The sequence below is a fragment of the Panthera uncia genome, chromosome B1, assembly GCF_023721935.1.
Source record: "Panthera uncia isolate 11264 chromosome B1, Puncia_PCG_1.0, whole genome shotgun sequence".
Lineage (NCBI taxonomy): Eukaryota > Metazoa > Chordata > Mammalia > Carnivora > Felidae > Panthera > Panthera uncia.
The window spans coordinates 150,409,086-150,429,377 of record NC_064811.1 but is presented as its reverse complement, the minus strand read 5'-3'; the positions used below and the strand labels follow the sequence as shown (position 1 = coordinate 150,429,377).

General features: G+C 42.4%; 2 protein-coding genes across 6 annotated transcripts in view; one reads left to right on the top strand and one right to left on the bottom strand.

Moving 5' to 3' along the window:
* The window catches only part of PRSS51 (serine protease 51), a 48,076-nt gene extending 44,345 nt beyond the window's left edge, over window positions 1-3,731 (bottom strand). For 2 of the 3 annotated variants that reach the window (XR_007457969.1, XM_049631388.1), the window contains exon 1: window positions 3,608-3,731. The gene's annotated coding sequence lies outside the window, so the exon portion shown is untranslated. Of the gene's footprint in view, window positions 1-1,359; window positions 1,479-3,607 lie in introns of those variants that run through there. The other variant, XM_049631389.1, reaches the window with a different exon arrangement.
* On the top strand, window positions 1,549-18,483 carry PRSS55 (serine protease 55). 3 transcript variants are annotated; one of them, XM_049631391.1, is made up of 5 exons: window positions 1,549-1,684; window positions 5,761-5,953; window positions 7,262-7,512; window positions 8,912-9,054; window positions 18,131-18,483. In XM_049631391.1, the coding sequence occupies exons 1-5, from the start codon at window positions 1,606-1,608 to the stop codon at window positions 18,434-18,436; spliced, it is 972 nt and encodes a 323-aa protein (XP_049487348.1). In that variant the 5' UTR covers window positions 1,549-1,605; the 3' UTR covers window positions 18,437-18,483. The 3 variants fall into 3 exon arrangements, with proteins under 3 accessions (XP_049487348.1, XP_049487350.1, XP_049487349.1); XM_049631393.1 differs by lacking the exon at window positions 1,549-1,684 and adding an exon at window positions 1,701-1,779; XM_049631392.1 differs by lacking the exon at window positions 1,549-1,684 and adding an exon at window positions 3,830-4,004.
* Window positions 18,484-20,292: the final 1,809 nt, after the last annotated feature.

The window sequence follows — 20,292 nt, the reverse complement described above, 5'->3', positions numbered from 1 at the left end:
AGTCATATTAACAGGAAAGATATAGACACAGAAGGAAATGGATCTTCCTAGAGGTGAGCTGTGCTTGTGTCCAGATATTTTTGTAGAAGATGAGCAGCAGTTTAGGGGATGTGCCCATCATCCTTGCCTCCCCACAAGTAGAGATTAGCAGTAAGGGTCTAGGTTCCTCCCCTCTACATCCACATCCCCAGAACCTGAGCAAAGGGGAAAACCACCAGCATTCAGTAGCGGTGTGAGTAGCAGGGCCAGGGGAGGAAGAAAGCTGAGTCTAAAGAAAGAGCAGAGGGAAAGCAGGAGCTTCCCAGTGAGTAGGGTCCAGTGACCCGGTATGCTTTGGTACCTTTACCCATATGCAAGTAAAAGAAAAAAAAAAAAGTTAGCCCTTCATCAGGCCTCCTCTGTTTGAAGAGGCAGATTATCATAAAGAACAGATGGGGAATGCACCATCCCATGGCCACAAAACAGGCCCTGGCCCCACCCTCAGAAAGGACACCTAGATGCTGAGGAGCAGCTACCTGCAAGGGTAGGACAAGAGGAGGAGTGAGTGACTTGTCCTGGAATTTCTCCCCTCAGGAAGTAGCTGGAGCCACATTCTTGGTATAGCAAAGAGGGGCCACCACCCAAGTCACGTGATCTTATTTTGGGCTTTATAACTTTACTGGTGGACCCTATCATTCCTTTTTTTGGAAGTAAGAACACCAAGGGAGCAGGCTAGACAGAGTAGACATCGTGGTCTGGAAAATGACCTGTGGTCACTTTGGGAACTGAAATTAGTGAGATTCACTTCCTAACACTGGGCCTGGCCAGTGGCCAGAAAGGCAGTACTGAGGATGGTTAGGTAAAGTCCCAAATAAGTGTGCTGAAAGTTCAGGGGGAAAATAGTAAGGTCTAAATCCCATGACTGAGGTGTTGACATAAGGAGAAGCCATGGACCAGGAATTTACACCTCAGATCTGACCTTTCCATCTTTAGAAATGGACAGGGGCATATCTGGAGATTTGGAGGCCATGCATAATCAACCCAGAAAGTGGTGGGAGCAAGGATTGTCACCGGCTGGGTTGGGCATGAGGGGACGCCAGAGCCTCTGAACCCAGCATGGGAGGGTCACACCTGCAGCTTCAGATCAGAGGCCTGAGCAGAAAACCTTAAGGGCAAATGTACTGGGTAGAGCATTAGTGCTGGGAGAGGCCTCTTGGCCTCCTGGAACTTCTGCCCAATCTATAGATCCAGCCTGGCAACCCCTTGCTGATGTCTTATACACAGATTCACAGAGAACCCTTTACATGACGAGCTTTGTGGAATAGGCATTTGAGCCTTTAAAAAGGGTGGGAGTGACAGAGACAAAAGCAAGGTGCCTACCAAGGACTCAGTGAGGGACAGGTCCTGCCCAGATCAGCAGGAAGGGAAGCTTAGACAAGAAGGCTTCAAGGATGAGGTCCTTCTGTGCAACCACCTTGAAAACAAAATGGCAGGAGGAGAAGGCTGCAAGACCTGACTGAGTTCTCAAACTCACAGCCCATTGTGACATCACCAGCCAGGGACTGGCTATAATAAGGGAGGATCTGTCAGCATCATTTCCCTCAGCCCTGGCCTCCATCACCTCCTATGCCAACATCAAAGTCAAGGGCCATGCTTCTGTTATCAATTCTGCTGCTCATGTCCCAAGCCAAGGGCGTACATCTCGGTATGTGGACCCCTCTCTCAGTGGTCAGAGTAGCTCTCCCAGGTGGGGCTGGGCATGACGATGGCCCTGCTCACATCACTTTCATCCAGTCAATGGTGAGCATTAAGGGCTGAGGTACAGATCTGGTTAGCGAGTTCATTGATTAGCTAATTGGCCACTAAGAGGTTGGCCCAAAAGAGCACAACAGCAGTTCCTTCAGGTTTTCCCACAAACCCTTCCTGAAAATACTTCCCTTTCTTCTCTTCTCTTCCTCAGCCCAAAGTTCAACCTGTCTGACCTTAAGTTTCAGTTTTGAAATCCTAGAATTTATCCCTGAATGAGTAATGGAGTACCTAGAAGCAAATGCCCAGAATGAGCTGAACATCAGACCTCTAAATCAGAGGAAGAAGAGTGTGGGGGTTGGGAGTATTACAGAGCTCCCATGAACTGCAGATGCAGAGCAGAAGCATAGCTAGGCACACTCACATGTGTGCAGGAGGGCAGGCGGGCAGGAGGCCAGGGTCTTCTGTTATCAGTAGGCAGCTCCCTCATGGGTTTTCTCTCCAAGGGTGGCTGAGGTTGGAAGGAAGGGTTACTTAGCTGCCTTTATGGGTCACATAATTCTCCATGTTTAATTTACACACCCCCACAGTGGGGTCTCCACTCTCATCCCCATGCATGTGCTAGGAACTCTGAGCCTTACAAAGGTTGAAGATTTGTCCCAAGTCACACAGTGGGGAAGTGAAAGAGATGGGATTTGCACCCATCTGACTCCAAGGCTTACATTTCCCTCTCTGCACACTACCCCATGAAATGAACACAGCCTATTCACCTGGCCTCCCTCGTTCTAGCCTGGGGTTGACTGAAATATGATTGGGGGATGGTGCATGGTGTTGGGAGAGAATCAACAGAATGCACCCTTCTGCCAGTGTGTTCAGTTGCAGCTGATTCTCACCCATTTCACCACTGTCTCCATCACAGCTTAGGGGTTTTGTGCTCTGGTATTAATCTACAAGTCCACACGATTCTACACTGGTGATATTGGTTGTTCTCAGGACAAAGATGGAGAATGGAGCCCAGCTGCCAGCCTTGTGGAGACTTTGGTACAAGAAGATAGGAGAAATTCTGACAGCTAATGTGGCTTGAGGATTTACTCTATGCCAATCACTGTGTTGGGCACTTTAACACCCATTATCTCATTTAATCTGTGCATCTGGGTTGTTTTTTTTTTTTTTTAGTTTATTTATTTTGAGAGAGACAGAGACAGTACAAGCAAGGGAGGGGCAGAAAGAGGGAGAGAGAGAAAGAATCCCAAGACTCCACACTGTAAGCACAAAGCCCCACATGGGGCTCAAACTCACAAACTGTGAAGTCATTGCCTGAGCTGAAACTGAGTCAGATGCTTAACCAACTGAGCCACCAGGGACCCCTGTGTATCTGTTTTATAGGGTAGGTCCACTTTAGGAATGAAGAAAGGGAGTATAAGCAATGTTTTTAAGTTGCCTACAAATCATTCAATCAGTAAACAACAGAGTCACCATTTGGATCTTGGGCTGTGGGAGCCCAGGGTCTACCTCTTAGCAAATGCCATATTCTGCTTTTCAGAGATGTCACACAATTGGCACCCATAGCAGTCATCCATCATTCAATCAAACCTGAAGTTCATAGTCAGTCTTAGTACTGTGACACATTTCTTCCTACATGCATAAGGCCAGCTTGTTCACATGATTGAAACCATAAGTTTGTATATGATTTTTTTATCCTGACTTTCCCCCGTAACATTGTCTCATGACTCACATCATTTAAAGCTCTTCATAAGCATAATTTTCATGGCTGAATGGATATGCCCTACTTAGTCATAACCTTGAGGATGTCTTCAATCTCTTGCCATTATAGAGATCACTGTAGTGAACATCTTCATACTTCTGCATTCCAGATTCTTACCTTAGGTTAAGTTCCTAGCAGTGCAGCCACTGAGAGGATCATTCACCATTGCTGAGTGTCTCCTGCCTGCCAGCTGTAGTTCCACTAGCAACAAGGCCTCCATGTCTCCTTCCCTAGATGCTTCTTATGTTCTGATGTCATAATCAGGCAAAGAGGGATGAATAATGTCTGACTTAACACAATGATAAAGCAATGAAGGAACATAATGCAGGGTAGGAGATAAAGAAGGGCCAGGACAGGAGGGGCTGGGAAGACCTGTCCAAAGAAGTGATTCTTGAACAAAGGCCTGAACAAAGTGAGCCATGCAACCATAGGAGAGAAGAATACTCCAAAGAATGGCACTGAGTAGTGCTAACAGAACCAAGCCTGAAGGCAGACTCTCTAGGTTCAAAACTGGGTATGGCCATGATTAACTGTGTCACATTGGGCAAATTAAACTCTCTGTCCCTCAGCTGTCTCAACCGTAAAATGAGGATGGTAATAATAGTACCTACCTTATAGTATTGTTATGAAAATTAAGTAAATTGGTCTTTGTAGAGTGTTACTGTGTGTGACATATGGTAAGCACTCTATGTGTGTTTAGCAAATAAAAGAGGAAGTACAGATTCAAAAGTTCCACAAAGAGGGGTGCCTGGGTGGCTCAGTCAGTTGAGTGTCTGACTTCGGCTCGGGTCATAATCTCACAGTTTGTGGGTTTGAGTCCTGCATTGGGCTCTGTGCTGACAGCTTGCTCAGAGCCTGGAGACTGCTTTGGATTCTTGTCTCCTTCTCTCTGCCCCTCCCCTACTCACACTCTGTCTCTCAAAAATAAATAAATGTAACAAAAAATTAAAAAACAAAGTTCTGCAAAGAGCCTTAATAGATTCCTGACAGCTGAAGTTTCTTGACACATATTGCTAAATTTTCACTCTAGCTTTTTTTTTAAAAACAAAACAAAACAAAACAAAACAGACCACTACAGGTCACTCCAACCTACACTACAAAATCCTCAAAATGTTCATTGAGTGAAAATTTGGGAAAGTGGCATCGAGAAAGAGACAAGAGGAGAGCTTAGGCTCCTTAGAGTCAAACTCATTCCTTGTTCCAGAACACAAGGTGGAACTTCAAGTCAACAAATATAAATGGAGTATCTCCTCCTCCTGGGGCAAGGAGCTGGACACATATTCTCTCCAGAGGTGAATTCTCTTCTCTGCACAAGCAGTCACAGCCTTTGCTCTCAGCTTGCTGGGGCATGGAGCTGCTTTGCCTGGAACACAAATGTTCTAACCTACCACAGCTCAGGGCTTGCAGTAGGTCCCAGCCCTTTCTGGGCCACCTTTCTGGTTTCCTGCATGTATGTTTCCTGTGGCTGCTGAAACAAACCACCACAAACCTAGTGGTTTAAACAACATGCATGTTTCATCTTACAGTTTTGTAGGATAGAACTCCAGCACAGTTCTCACCAGGTGAAGATCAAGCTGTCACCAGGACTTTGTTCCTAATCTGAGGCTTTAGGGGAGATTTTTGTTGCTTCAGCTTCTAGAGGTCATCTGTATTCCTTGGCTTGTGGACCCTCCATCTTCAAAGCCAACAACGTTGCATCTCTGCATGCTTTTCTTCCACAGTCACATCTCTCTCTTGCTTCCTTCCACCATGTTAAGGACCCTTGTAACTGCATTGGGCCCCCTACCATTATCCATAAATAACCACCTTATTTTAAGGTCAGCAGATTAGCAACTTTAATTCCATCTCCCAAATCCCCTTTGCCCTGGAAGGTAACATAGTCACAAGTTCCAGGGTGTGGTCCATTAAGACATGAACATCAACGGTGGCGGGGAGGGCATTATTCTGCCTACCACTCCAGGGATGGCTCTGGGCCAAGTATTTTACTCTGATTTCTCTTGGACTAGAGCAGAAATAAGCCCAGTGAGTTGACTTGCCTGAGATCACAATGCTGTAAGAGGGGACAAAGCCAACACTTCTGACCCAAGTTCCAGACTCTGTTTAACAAAATAAACCATCTGTTGGCTTACTCATCTTCCTAGAGATGCTTCACAGGGCCAGCCTCAGTTTCCTCATCTCTAGAATGGGTATAGTGATAGCTACTTATAAGCCTCTATGGAAACTGACCAAATGTTGCATCTTTTCCCTTTTTGTCTCTTTCATTCAACCAGAATGTGGTAAAAGACCCATTTTTGAGGAAGGAACTCAGTATTCCAGAATCATAGGGGGGATGGAGGCTGAGGTGGGTGAGTTCCCATGGCAGGTGAGTATTCAGGCAAGAAATGAACATTTCTGTGGTGGCGCAATCATCAACGAGTGGTGGATTGTCACTGCTGCTCACTGCTTATTTTATGAAGAGCTATCGTGAGTATCAAGAGCCCATTGCTTCTGACAATGTTCACCCCCAGGACACACCCACACTCAACAAGACTCAATTTCTGAAGGAAATCCTAGACCTGGTCAGTCCTGAATCAGACAGGAGTGACTACCACCCATGGAAGATAAGACAGTGAACCTGAGGCTGGCATCTGCTGTGCCCTCCTCATGGTCACCTAGGACTAATAACTATGGTTTCCCTGAGGTCACACACTGTCCTTTTCAGGAAAATTTGTGGTTTGGTGGAATCAAAAGGCTTGGTCCATTCACCTCTTCTAGGACATTTAAGTCCTTCTAGGAAGAAATCCTCCTAATTCTGGAAGTCTGAGATCCTGGGCTGACACCCTATTTACTTGCGCCTTGTGGGGTTTTCTCTGCACTCCAGGAGACTGGCTGTAAATCTAGTGTAATCATGATTCTGTTACTTGCTAAGAAACTACCTGCATTAACTTATTCATTCAGACACCAACCCTGAAGAAGGTAGATGAATAACCCCATTTTAACTCATTCAATCTTACAACAGCCCTCTGAGGCAGGTAGAATGAACAACACTATTTTACAGAGAGGGAAACAAATCCAATAAGGCTAAGTGACTCACCGAAGATACACATAGAGTAAACAGAAATAGGATTTGAATTCTGGCTCCAGAGCTTATGCTTTCTGCTATATCTGCTACACTACCCCAAGAAAGTTTGAAGATACACAGGAAGATTGACTTTTAAAAGTTAATAAAAAACAGGGGAAAGTTTCACCATGGCATAACCAAGGAAACTTGTTGCATATGCTTCCATAATATACTTAAGGTTGGCTATTGGGAAGTTTCTGGCCATTCTGCTTGGAGGGAAGTCCTTAATTATTATTGAATATTCTTTCTGCTTAATCAATGGTAGGTCTAGATTAAATTCTGTGCTGGGTCTGTTAAGTTGCTGGTAGACAAATCAATGTAATAACACCTTACCTATCTGAAGCATGTTTGATCTATGCCAAGTGGCCTTTTCTGTATCTTTGGAGTCTCCAGAGCTAAGAACTTTGTCTGTAGCATTAGGCAGGAGTATCTCATTCACATCTCTAGGACTGTGCTGGAGCAGCAATGTGGCTGTGGTCTGCCACCCTTGCTGTTTCACTTCCCTCTACCTTTTTCAAATTCTCACATCTTCTGAACAACAGCCCCAAGAGGACAAGTCCTAGTGACCCCTAGAGCCATATGGGATTAGGTTGTTTGGGCATAGCAAATTCTTTGTACCTTGTGACTTCTCTTCTCCTCCCACCTCCCCCTGTCTGGTTCTGTGCCACCAGTCCAATGGACTTGAGTGTTGTGTTGGGAACAAATGACTTAAGAAGCCCATCCTTGGAAATAAAGAGGGTTACCAGCATAATTCTTCACAAGGACTTTCAAAGAGCCAACATGGACAATGACATCGCCTTGCTGCTGTTGGCCTTGCCCATCACTTTCAGTGGTTTGAAAGGGCCCATCTGCCTGCCCAGGAAGCTCAGCCCCTCCATGTGGCACAAATGCTGGGTGGCAGGATGGGGTCAGACCAACACTGGTACGTGACTGCTCAGCATTTCTTGAGAGTTTCTGGGGGAAAAGCCATATCGTTGGCATCTGAGGATGGGACAGTAAATCAAAAGATATGGGCAGGAGCATGAAAGGAGAGAGGGCCAAGGAAGGAGGGAGGAGACAAGGACTTGGATTGGAGCAAATCCCTGCATACCTGAGGTTCATAGATGCCAAATATCAGCTCTTCCTAGTGCCAAGGAAGCATCTCCTCAAAGCCCCAAGCTGAGATGTTAGGTCCAAGCCAAACCCTGGGTGTGGTCATATTCAGCCAGCACAGAGCAGCCTTGTTTGTTTGTTTAACTGAATTTAAACTCTCCGGTTTGCTAGGGGCCCCTACACTTTTTATTCACTCACATCTCCCTTGATTCACACATTGATGTTTCTCACCTGGTTCCTATGGGCATTTAAGATGCCTGCCCTGGCCCAGACTTTTGATGGTCCTGGAGTGTTGCCCAACCATTCTTAGAAATGAATCTGTTGTTACTTGTTACATTGTTACCTGGCCAAAATAGGAGAAACTGTACCAGGGTAGAAAGGGATTATGAAAGCCTCATTGGATTATCCCCAAAGAAAATAGGTAAGGGAAGGTATGAGAACAGTACAGCATAGTCTCAGACCTGAACAAGACTCTAGGTCCATAAGGAGCTTTGCAACCAGCTGGAGTCTGGAAGATGGTAAGTATTTCAGGAGTTTGGTAACTATAGAACAATTAGAGTAGCACTGTTTCTGGGCTCTGGGCACTACTGGAGAGTTAGAAGTGAGGAGGTTGCAGATGAGTACCTTTAAGATTAAAACTAGTCAATAAGGAGAATAATTTGGAAATCTGTGTGGTCTGGGTTAATGAGATAGACGTCCAGACAAATTCCTGAAAGCTGGCAGTCCAAAGAGGGCCTTGGCAAATCCCCTATAAAGAATCTTAACCAACCTACCCCTCATCTGGAGGACTTGAAAGCGTTTTCACTGGGAGTACAAACCCACTTTCAGCAGCCCTGTGTTGGGGAAGTGCCATACTCACGTATTAAAAAAGTAGCAATAGGTACACATGCTGAAGAGGCAGGATTATGCTAAAAAATGATCAATAGCCTGTTCCAAGAAGTCAAGTCTGTAAGGCTGGTTGGAGTCAAGCAGGAAGCCTGCTTAGAAGCAGGAATATGATGTTGAATAAGAGGAATAATTCAAGTAGATAGAGAATTGTTTAGAAAAGCCTGGGGTGGCAGAGTGAGTGAACTGCATGGGATTACTGGAAGGAAGTGGAGAATGGAGGATGTGGTGGAAGGTGGACAAGTGGCTGGTGGGACACGGGGAGGCACAGGGTGATCTAGTTGCATTATCAGCACTGAGATGCTGTCTAATGAGTTTTCTAATGTGCCTTCTCTGTGGGCTAGATGACAAAAACTCTATGAAAACTGATCTGATGAAAGTGCCAATGATCATAGTGGATTGGAAGAAATGTTCAAAGGCATTTCCGAGACTTACCAAGAATATGCTGTGTGCTGGATATGAGAATGAGAGCTTTGATGCTTGCCAGGTAATTAGGAGGTAACCCCACCCTCATCCTATAGGGTCCTGTCATCTCAGGACTGCCAATGCAGGGGTATCCTTTCCTCACTGAGAATAGACAATAAGAGTCTGGACAATGTGTAGGAATCAGGGCTCAGCCAGGGCAATGCGGGCATGGACTGTGGAGTACTTTTTGCCAGGTCTTTGGAATATTAGTGCATGTCCATGATTCAGTACGCAGCACACTGCATAAATATTTCTGCTCTTCTACAGATATACTACATAAATAGGACTCCAAGATTTTTCCATTTCTTGGACTTCTTAAAAAACAGAATTTGAGATTCATATAAGGAACTATTGTATTTTCATTAATTTAGCAACTACTGTTGTGCACATTAAGCCCTGGGGAATCTATCCATAAATGAGATATAGTTTCTCACCTAAAGGAACCCATAATCTCCTGGGAAGGAAGTTGAGTAAACGTATAATATTTAGGATGATACATGTGGGTGTCAATGAACTAAAAGCTGATGACTTAGCTTTAATAAAATGAACACAACAATGTAAAAAGAAAAATATTTTTGATTGATGCTAGAAAAAATAGAGAAAAACTCAGAAATTAGTTTTTTATGGCTCTAAGGATGAATGATGGGTTTTGTCTTTAAAGCTTAAGGATGCTCTCTTTGTCTTGGGAGATGCTTTCTTCATAATCACCTTGATGAGCCCACTTACTCCTACTAATTTGCTAGGCAATGGATCTGGTCACTGGTGTAAAACTATGAATGCAGATGTTAAATATTCTATGGAGTAATGAAAAGCTGTCTCATGGAAGGGGAGAGTATTTATCTACAGAATTATCTATTATTGTTTAACCCTGGTAGGCTCTGAGATAGGGCCTTAGGAGGGAGTTGCTTGGATAGGGTTGAAGAAATCAAGGGAGAAGAGAATGGAGAAGGGGCTCTGAGGTAAGAAAGAATGGCCTCCAGCAGCAATGATGCCGAGTTTATTTTTTATTTTTTAAATGATTATTTATTTACTTTGAGAGAGAGAGAGCAAATGGGGGAGGGGCAGACAGAGAGGGAGACAAAATCCCAAGTAGGCTCCACACTGTCAGCACAGAGCCCGATACAGGGCTCAAACTCACGAATGAGATCATGACTGGAGCTGAAATCTGGAGTCAGATGCTTAACTGACTGAACCACTCAGGTGCCCCGATGATGCCGAGTTTAGGAGTCTCCCATGTAGTGAATACTGTGAGGACCAAAAGGAAGGACAAAATCCATGTCACATTAACCTTGTGTTTTCTTCACATTCTGGACAATTTAAAACATTTTAAAACAAACAAACAAACAAACAAAAAGAATTGGAACTTGTGGTTCCAGACAAGATGGAGTAGACACATTTACCCCAATCTCTCCCACTTAGTACAGCTAAAAGTACTGGACATTATATTGTAAAACAAAAATAAAGACTAAAAGGTAGAGATGGACTGACTAGATATCCCAATGCTTAAGGAATGACACAACAGTGTGTTCCTTGGGTTTTCTTTTTGCCTCTTATATATCCCACACTGGATGCTAGACAAACCTGCAACCCAGAATACCAATGATCACAGATGAAACTAACAAAACAAGAAAGACTTCCCTCTCTTTGGACCAGGAGACAAGCAACCTAGCAAGGCAGAAACATTTTTGACAATAAATATTAAACATTGTATTCCAACAACAACACCAACAAAAAAAAACAGGAAAAAAACTGATAGCCCCTCTACCCCATCAACCAAGGTCAAGTGGACAACCTCGACTTCCTCCCTTCCCCTGCCCTCCACGGTGGTTACAGAGGAAGCTAAGTGGAGCTTAGCTTTAACTATCATCTAGTAGTAACAAACCACCCTCTTCCTCTCTTGATGTCAGTGGAGGCCACCTGAGGAACTTGAGCTTCCACCACACCCAGGTGTGCCACCCAGGTATAACTGGACACTCCTGCTCCTCCCCTGGCTGTGATCGCTGGTCTGCTGGGCTTCCACTCCAATCCAATGGCAAAGAGTTGCTATTTCCCTTCCTCTGCTCCCAATCTCAAAGAGCCCTGTTAAAACTGAATATTTAAATGAGAACCAGAGTGTTATAACCTAATACTCAAGGCAGGATCTGTCATCACTAGAATAGAGAGTTGGATTTAATCTATTGATAAACCTGGGATAAGGAAAATAAAGAAATAAAGAAAAATAAAGCCAAAAGTCTGAGTAAAAAATCTTTTTAAAATTGAGAACCATTAATTCCTAGAATAAGTTCAATTAAAATGTAACTCAAAGTGTATTATGCACTAAAACTATAGTTTTATAGTAAAAGTATAAACATTTTTAGAAATATAACACAGGAAATCTTTAAGACATAGAGTGACTTCAAAAACAATTCATAAAAGGAAAAACTGATAAACTGGACCTCATCAAAATTAAATATTTTTTCTCTGTGAAAGACCCTATTAAGAGTTTTGTCAAATCCAAGTTCAGCTGCCCTGTCACTTGAAAGGCCATAACTCAAGAGACGAGTTTTTGATTGGGAAGAAATTTGAGCTTTATCCAGCAACCCAGGGGGAAGGTGGACTCTTGACCAAAAGCCAAGTCTAAGGTTTCTACCTGGCCCAGGGATTTTTGAAGGGTTTGAGGGTAGTTAATCAGCAAAGGGAGTGCAGTGGCTGGCAACATTTCTTGATCATGTGCAGACTCAATGATGCCAGCTATAGATGTTATCTCAGTGCTTGGAGGTTGTGCAAGGGGGTCTGGTTCTTTTTTTTGTGATGTACAGGAGTACTCCATTCTTTCTGCAAAAGAGGACCAGGTCTACAGATGCACAAAGGGAGGTTAGTAAAATCATTTGTGTGACCTAAAGAAAACCAAAAAACAATCATTTGCAGGACCTAAAACAACAACAACAACAACAAAACAAAAAATGCTAAAAAACCTATTAGCTAATCAGAAAGCCAAGTAGACTTCAAACAGAATTGCTGGCCTCTGTGGCCTGGGAAAGTTCTAGTCCTTTAACTCCTCAAGATCCATGGTCTGCAAATCTCAAAGAAAGTAAATTATTTCTGCTACACATCAAGGGACTTAGGTCAGCAAGTAAGGAGTATGTTAACTTGAAGCTAGTCAACCCTTATGACTGGTTGGATTGCTCTTACAAGAGGATGGAAACAAAACTACAGATTGGGAGATAATACACAACAAAGGAATTACCTAGAATATATAGAGAACTCTCAAACTCTCAAACAGTAGGAAAAAAAAATCCAATTAGAAAGTGGGCAAAAGACATGAACAGACATTTCACTAAACAGGATATATAGGTGGCAAATAAGAACATGAAAAGAGGTTTAATATCATTAGCCACTAAGCAAATGCAAATTAAAACTACAATGAGATATCACTACATACCTCTCAGAATGGCCAAAATAAAAAACAGTGACACCCTCAAATGCTGACAAAAATGCAGAGGAACTGGATCACTCATACAGTGATGGTGGGAATTTAAAATAGTCCAACCACTCTGGAAAACAGTTTGGCAATTTCTTTAAAAAAAAAAACCGGATGCACTCCTGCCACACAACACAGCAAATGTCACTCTTAGGCACTTAGTTCAGAGAAATGAAGTCATATATTTGCATAAAAATCTGTACAGGAGTGTTTATAACATTCATAATAGCCAAAAATGGAAAACAAATGTCTTTAAAGATGTGGACTGTTAAACTGTGATACACCAATACCATGTAATACCAGTCAGTTATGACAAAAAGAAACTATCGGTACATGTAACAATGTGGATGGATCTCTCGAGACTTATACTGTGTGAAACAAGCCAATCCCTAGAGGTCCCACACTGAATGATTCTATTTACATAACATTGTAGAAATGACAAAATTATAGAAATTGAGAACAGGTTCGTGGTTGCCACGGATTAAGAAAGGGTTGCAGGTTGGAGGGAAGTGGATGTAGCACAAAAAGGGCAACATGAGGGATCCCTGTGTCAATGTCAAAATCCTGGTTGTGCTAATGTACTATACTTTTGCAAGATGTTATTATTGGAGGAAACATGTAAAGATGTTATTTTTGGAGGAAACATGGGATCTCTTTGTATTATTTCTTACAACTGCACATAATTCTACAACTATATCAAAATTAAATAATGAAGAGAAGACAAAGCTTCCCAGTAATAGCAGTTACAGAAAGATTTTGAAACATAGCCAGGCCACAGACTCAGACAGCAACCATTTCATAGTGAAGCAGGAGGAAAAGGACTCCAATATCAATAGAAAAGGGGAAATAACATTTAATAGATAAGATTGGAAAGGTAGAGCATTTGGAGAGAATGTGGGAAAAATCACAAAGGCTTGAAACAACTCATATGTTCAGGGAATTTCCAATATTTCAGAAGTCAAAAGTCATAAAAGGTGAGTCTGGGGAAGTGGACAGAGCAAGATCACCAAGGGAGGTGTGTGCCAGGCATGAAAGACTTGCTTTTACCCCAGGAATCCCTCCCACTGCTCACCCAAGTATATAAGAATCAGGACCCATAGGCACTCCCACCTCCTATTTCAATCTCTTTGATTCAACATTATCCCACATTCAAATGGCCAAAGCCAACTATGACAAAATTTAAAATAAGAGTCATTTTTGAGGACATTTTTGGTACCCTTTGCTTCAATGGCTGGATCTACCATCTAGAGTCTAGGATTTTTGCTATAATACCTCTCCTATGAACATATACTTTAGTGAAAGCTTCTAAAATTAAGTATCTATTACCTAAGAGTGTTATAAATGAGTGTGCTGTTATCATTTTAGGCCTTGTTTTTAAAATTGTGAAGTGAGAAGCCTTGCTCTCTGTTCAGATAGCTTTCTATTGCTAACAATAAGCTGACAGTGATGCGTCAAGGAAATTTTTCTGAAAGTCTACAATATTATCATCACTTAAATAGATAAACCAGGCAGACCGTCCCCTATGGTTTAAAAATAATTGCCTTTAAAAGGAAAATCATACTTTTAAATTTAGCAAATTTCTAAAAAAACATGCCATCACATAACTCAGGGAAATGATAATTTTATAATGAAAATATTTAAATCTGTTCAAAATAATAGCAATAGATCATGCTATACTTAAAATACAAATTAAAATCAAATGTTACAGGGGTGCCTGGGTGGCTCAGTAGGTTAAGATTCTGACTTTGGCTCAGGTCATGATCTCATGGTTCATGAGTTTGAGCCCAGGATTGGCCTTTGTGCTGACAGCTCGGAGCCTGGAGCCTGCTTAGGATTTTGTGTCTCCCTCTCTCTCTGCTCCTCCCTCACTCAGGCTCTGTCTCTCTCTCTCAAAATAAATAAACATTTAAAAAATTTTAATTAAATGTTATCATTAAAAACAACTGAATTTTTTATTTATTCTTCCCAACACTTTTCCTATTTGTAATACCCTTACAAAGATTATACTATGAAAAATAAAGAGTTCAGTTCAAAAATAATTTTTAGGGGTGCCTTGGTGGGTCAGTTGGTTGAGCATATCACTCTTGATTTAGGCTCAGGTCATGATCCCTGAGTTGTGGGATCAAGCCCCACATCAGGCTCCACGTTGAATGTGGAGCCTGCTTAAGATTCTCAGTCTCTCTTTCTCTCTCCCTCTGCCCCATTCACACTCTCTCTAAAATAGTTAAACTTAAAAACTAAAAGAAAGAAATGCACTATTTTCTTATATGTCTTGGCTCCAGCAGAAACGTTGTCTTATTCGTGTGTAAATTCTCAGTGCCTAGTGCAGCGCTTGGCACGTGAAAAATGCTCAACAAATGTTTGTCAAATAGATGAACTTTCCAAGGAAGCCAGGGACTATGTATCAGTAAGGTAGCACTAGTGGAGGGGACGTCTGAGAGAGGTCCTCAAGGAGGCTAAGAGTCTGCAGGTGGAGAGGAGATAAAGAGCTGGCAATCAGCTGGGCTGTTGGGAAGTCTGGTCATGGGATTGCCAAACTGACTTGGATTTAGACCTGAGCTGCTTTTTTGTTTTTAACTACTTTATTTTTTTAGAGCAGTTTTAGGTTCACGGCCAAATTGAGAGGGAGGTATAGGGATTTTCCATTTACCCCCTGTCCCCACAATATGCTTAACCTCTTGTACTACCCACATCCCCACCAGTACCAGGGTACATTTGTTACAACTGATGGACCTACACTGACACTTCATTATCACCCAAAGTTTGTTTTTTAAGGTTCATTTATGGTGCTGTCCATCCTCTAAGTTAGGAGAAAAGTATGATGACACACATCCATCATTATAGTATCATACAGAGTAGTTTCACTGTCCTGTGTTATCTTGAGCTCATCATGCATGACACTTTCACAGAAATCTTATTTCACTCCACAGAATCTTTGACTTTTAGAATCACAGACTTTTCAGAGCTGGAAAGGAATATATAGAAATATTTAATCAAGACTCTGTTTCACAGATGACAAAACATGCTTATTTCAATCATCAATCATTCCCTTCACTATCTGAATGGATCCAAAGCAGTGTAATAACTTCCTAGCTCTTTTACACATATTCAATAATTTCATTTTTTCCATTACCCTGTACCATGGGCTGGGCAGTGCTCACTATCTCTGTTTAACAGATGAGAAAACAGGGATTTAGAATTTAAGTGATTTGCCTGAAGTCCAGGTGGTAATGTGGCCATGCTGGAAGTCAGGTCATCTGGTTCTACCCCAAAACAGACAGGAGTGATCACATGGTGTAATTATCTCACTGTGGTGAACTTGAGAGGCTTCTGTGGTCAGTATGTTTCTTACCAGACAGGTCCCTAGCTATCGGACTTAGTCCTTGGAAGAAAGTCCCCCTTAGTCACTTAACTATTGTTAATAAGATGACAGTGATGCAGCAGCAATCTTTGCTTTTTCTTTCCAATAGAAAGAAAGAAATTAAGTTTATGCATAAAAGGACATGTATTTATAGATGTCCCTCTTGGTCCCAGGAGTCTGTGAAGACAATCTCTATTTCCTAAATCTACAAGCAATGTTTGTAATACATAAGGGTAAAATAACAATATTAATACACTTCAAGGCACTTACTACATAGCATTTACCCTGTGCCAAGTGATCTATAGATTCTAAATTTTCATCTGCTAACAATCACGGGAAGTGGTTGGTATTATCTCCATTTGAACAATGTGGAAACTGAGGCTTAAAAGAGTTGCTTGCCCAAGGACTGTTCTCTCCATGTTGTGTAAGAAAATAGCAAATAACCAAGGCAACATATTAGTCACATTTTTTATAAATTCATCCCTTCATAAATGAAGAAAGTTATAAAAACAAAATTTATGGAAGGAGTTATTTGAGTGGAAGTCCTGTTGATCTGGTTCTTGCCCAATGACTGAAACAAAACTAGCACAAAGAAAAACACACACCCACAAAAACCAAACAAGTGTTAGAGGTAGTGTTTTGTACCGGAAAGGACAGTTTTGGTTTTGACCCACATTTACTGGGTATCCTTGAACCTTGACCTCTTTGTTAATTCTCTGTATATCCCTCTGCTTGGGGATGTGTTCTTCAGTCAACCCAAGCTCCATTTGAACACATTTATTCATTATCTTCCTCTGCACTTTATCTCTGTTATCCACACCCTATGACCTTGGAACTAGTCCTCATCATTTATACCCCCAAAGTCATCCATGGTTCAGATCTTCATCATTTTCATGTCCTCTTAACTAGTCCCTCTACTTCCTGTCTGACTTCCCTCCAGTCATTGCCACACACAGTCTTCTTGTCAAATTCCTATTCATCCTTCAAACTAAGTGCTTTGAAGTCTATCCTGACAGACCTTCCCATAAACAGAATCAATTTCTTCCCCACTTTGTACTGCTTTTATATTGTGTTCATACTTCTGTCCAAACATAGTTTATCCCATTGGTTTACATTTTTCTCTCTTCCATAGAGCATAAGGTCTTGTATTCTGAAGGCCTGACAATTAGTTTTCCACAGTGAAGATTTGTTAAAAATTGATCACTTTTTGATAAATTCTGACCAATTTTTGAATTATAAAATGGGCATCAAAATACCTACCTCATGTGAGTAGCGGGGTTGATGAGAAACAAAAGTCAAGGGGATAGCTCTGTGCCTCACTTATTATGCCTGGGAAACATTAATCTTTCACCTCCACCTGTTAGAGCTTGTTATAAGATTCCATTCATTCTAGTTACCTGTTTATGACATTGGTAAAGGAAGCTATGTCTCCACTGAAGAAGAGCCTCCTGAATGATTGTAGCCACTCAGCAACTTCCATGAAAGGCAAGTAGAAAGGTGGAAAGAAAGTGTGCTTTGGGATCAGGAAGTTCTCGTTCCAACTCTGGTTGGGCTACTCTGTACCCCTGATCAAGCCTTCATTCCCACTTAAGCCTCATTTTCCATGTATCAAAATGGATAAAAGGAAGCCATATATATGTGTGGTACATGTTAGGGACCTGGTATATATTTTCTCTATATATAATCATGTGAGTCATGGACCCATGGGATTCCACACCAGAGGGGTCACACATTCAGAAAAGCTTAGTTCACTTGTGCCCTGAAGACACCCACACCAGAGAATTAAAAAGGAACATCATTCTCCTTCATGGCTCTGGAAGTACATCAAAGGAGACTCAATTCATTTCCACAACTCTAATAATATTTCTTGTATCCTATTTTCATTCCTTTCTTTTATAGCCCTTCGTGGAGCTTCTGATTTGATAAGGCCTCACTCTTCTTCTTCATCTGTGTAGCATTCTCTCTGTCTTCCATCCCCTCTCACTGCATTGTGGATGCAATTATTTTTCTCATCAATTCTTTGTCCTCCTCCCTCTTCAGTGTTATCCTCTCCACTGTCTATAATTTACACCTGCAACTCCCAGAGCCAGCTTGACAGCTGCATGCTGCTCCCTTGGACCCAGGAAAGGGGTGGGCATTGGTCAACAATGGCAAGATTTCCTTTGGCATCCAGGAGCAGGGGAGACCAGTGCATTCTCTCAATTCACAAGATATGCTCTGTATCAAATGAAAAGTCAAGAATTGTACTCACTATTAAACTGTGTTCTCTGTCCACAGGGTGACAGTGGGGGGCCTCTGGTGTGCACCACAAAATCTGACAAGAACTGGTACCAGGTAGGCATCATCAGCTGGGGCAGGAGCTGTGGACAGAAGAACACTCCAGGAATATACACCTTGTTAGAAAATTACAACCTCTGGATCAAGAATGTGACTGAGATAGAGGGAAGGCCCTTTAATAATGCTGAGGAAATTCAATCTCCTCCCAATAGGAAACGACTGAGGTCCCACACTGCAGAATTTCCAGAGACAGGCAGCCCCGGATTCTGGCTCCTGATTTCCCTTCTGTCCTATATGCTATTCTAGGTCATTTTCTACTGATAATAAAGCAGATGCTATTCCTTACAAGGAAAGTGTGTGAAAGTGTGCTACCAGCAGAGGGACTGGCTATGAGATTAGATCTAGGGCCAGGAATTGAGAGTGATATTAGAAAGTAGGACCAGAAAGACAGGCTGGATCACTGGTTTGGGGAGTGGGCTTTGGGTCCCCCCATTAGTCAGGATTCTTTCCATTGCAGGTGAGTTATCTATCTCAAACCATCTAAGGGCAAAAACAGTTATTTACAGATGTACATAAGAGAAAAATACCTAGAGTGGTGTTTGGCTTCAGGCATGGCTGAAACTAGGGGCTCAACAGATGTTGACAGGGACTATTTATTTATTTATAGCCATCAGAAAGAGCCTCCAAGTGGTGGCCATAATGACAACCAGTATGTCCAGTTTGCATCCTACTAACTTAACATCCCCAGTAGAAAGAGAGAAACTGTTTATCATACTTCCAGCAAAGTCTATGGTCTAATTATTGTGACTTATAAGCCTATGGTCCATCACTATTCCAGTTACTGTGGCCAACAGTGGCACTCTCCAAGATGAGAGGCTCAAGTCACAAGTCCATTCCAGGAGCCAGCAAAGGGCCAGCCATTCAGAACTATGTTCACTGATAGTGGGTGCAGGTGGCACTCCACACAGAAATAAGGGTGATATTAACAGGAAAAGGGGACTGTGTACTGAACATGTCCTTTGATGGTGGACATTCTGGCTGGCTGGCCTCCAAGGCAACCAAATCCCAGGCTCCCAGGAGCTTGTGAAGAAATTATATGGCCAGAAATTGCTGCTTCAGGACCACTGGAAGAACAGGGTTAGAGTGGGGGAAAATAGAACTAGGAGGTGTTTTGTCTCATAATCTATTTCTAAAGAAGTATCAGCCATGCTGTAGATCATGGAAAAGGTCCAGCCTTCCATTTAAAGTTTTGAATTTCCTAAATTGCCACTGTATCTTTAGTGTGGCCCAGGGAATCCAAAGGAGACCAAAGCCAGAGGAAAGAGGCACATAGCAACACTCAGTAATTCAGTCTTAGATTGACAGCTCACAGTGTCAGATGTTGGAAGATTTAGCATAAGGCAGGACCGCATCCTCAAGAAGCTTCTTGGAAAATAGTTAAAAGTCCCACACCTGCCCCTCCCAATTGAGTGCTAGAAAGGACCTGGGCAGAGGGGGCATCTTCACAGGCTGGCAGGATCTAGAGGTGTCCTCAGAGAGACTGAAACAGCTTGAGGGAGAAGTGAAGTTTTTCCAAGCATGGAAAGAAGAGCAAATGAAGGACTAGTGTGAGATGAGCATCATTAATTTGACTCAAGAATAAACTGGAAGTGAAAATTGGTAGCAAGCTGAAAGCAAGGGGGAAAGATAGTAGACCCTTCTGTCATGCAAGAGAGCAGTTCCAAGGTAGAAAATAAAAATATGATTTTTAAAAAGAGGGTCCTAAGAAATAATTAAGGTTGCTCAAGAAAGGGATAAAAATGGGGTGCCCAGGTGGCTCAATTGGCTGTGTCTGACTCTTGATTTCAGCTCAGGTCATGATCTCACTGTTTGTGAGTTTGAGCCCTGCCTCAGGCTCTGTGCTGATGGGGCAAAGCCTGCTTGGGATTCTCCCTCTCTCTCTGCGCATTCCCTGCTCTCTCTCTCTCTCTCTCTCTCTCTCTCTGAAAATAAATAAATTTAAAAAGAAAGGGGTAAAAATGAGTGTCCTTAAAGTACAGGGGGAACTTTAGTCACTCAACTGGGAAGCCTAACCATAATGAGATTAATTGGGACCTGGGGTGGCAGATACCTAATGGTGGCACTCAACTACCCAAGGCAAAGGAGAGCATGGGTACCATAAT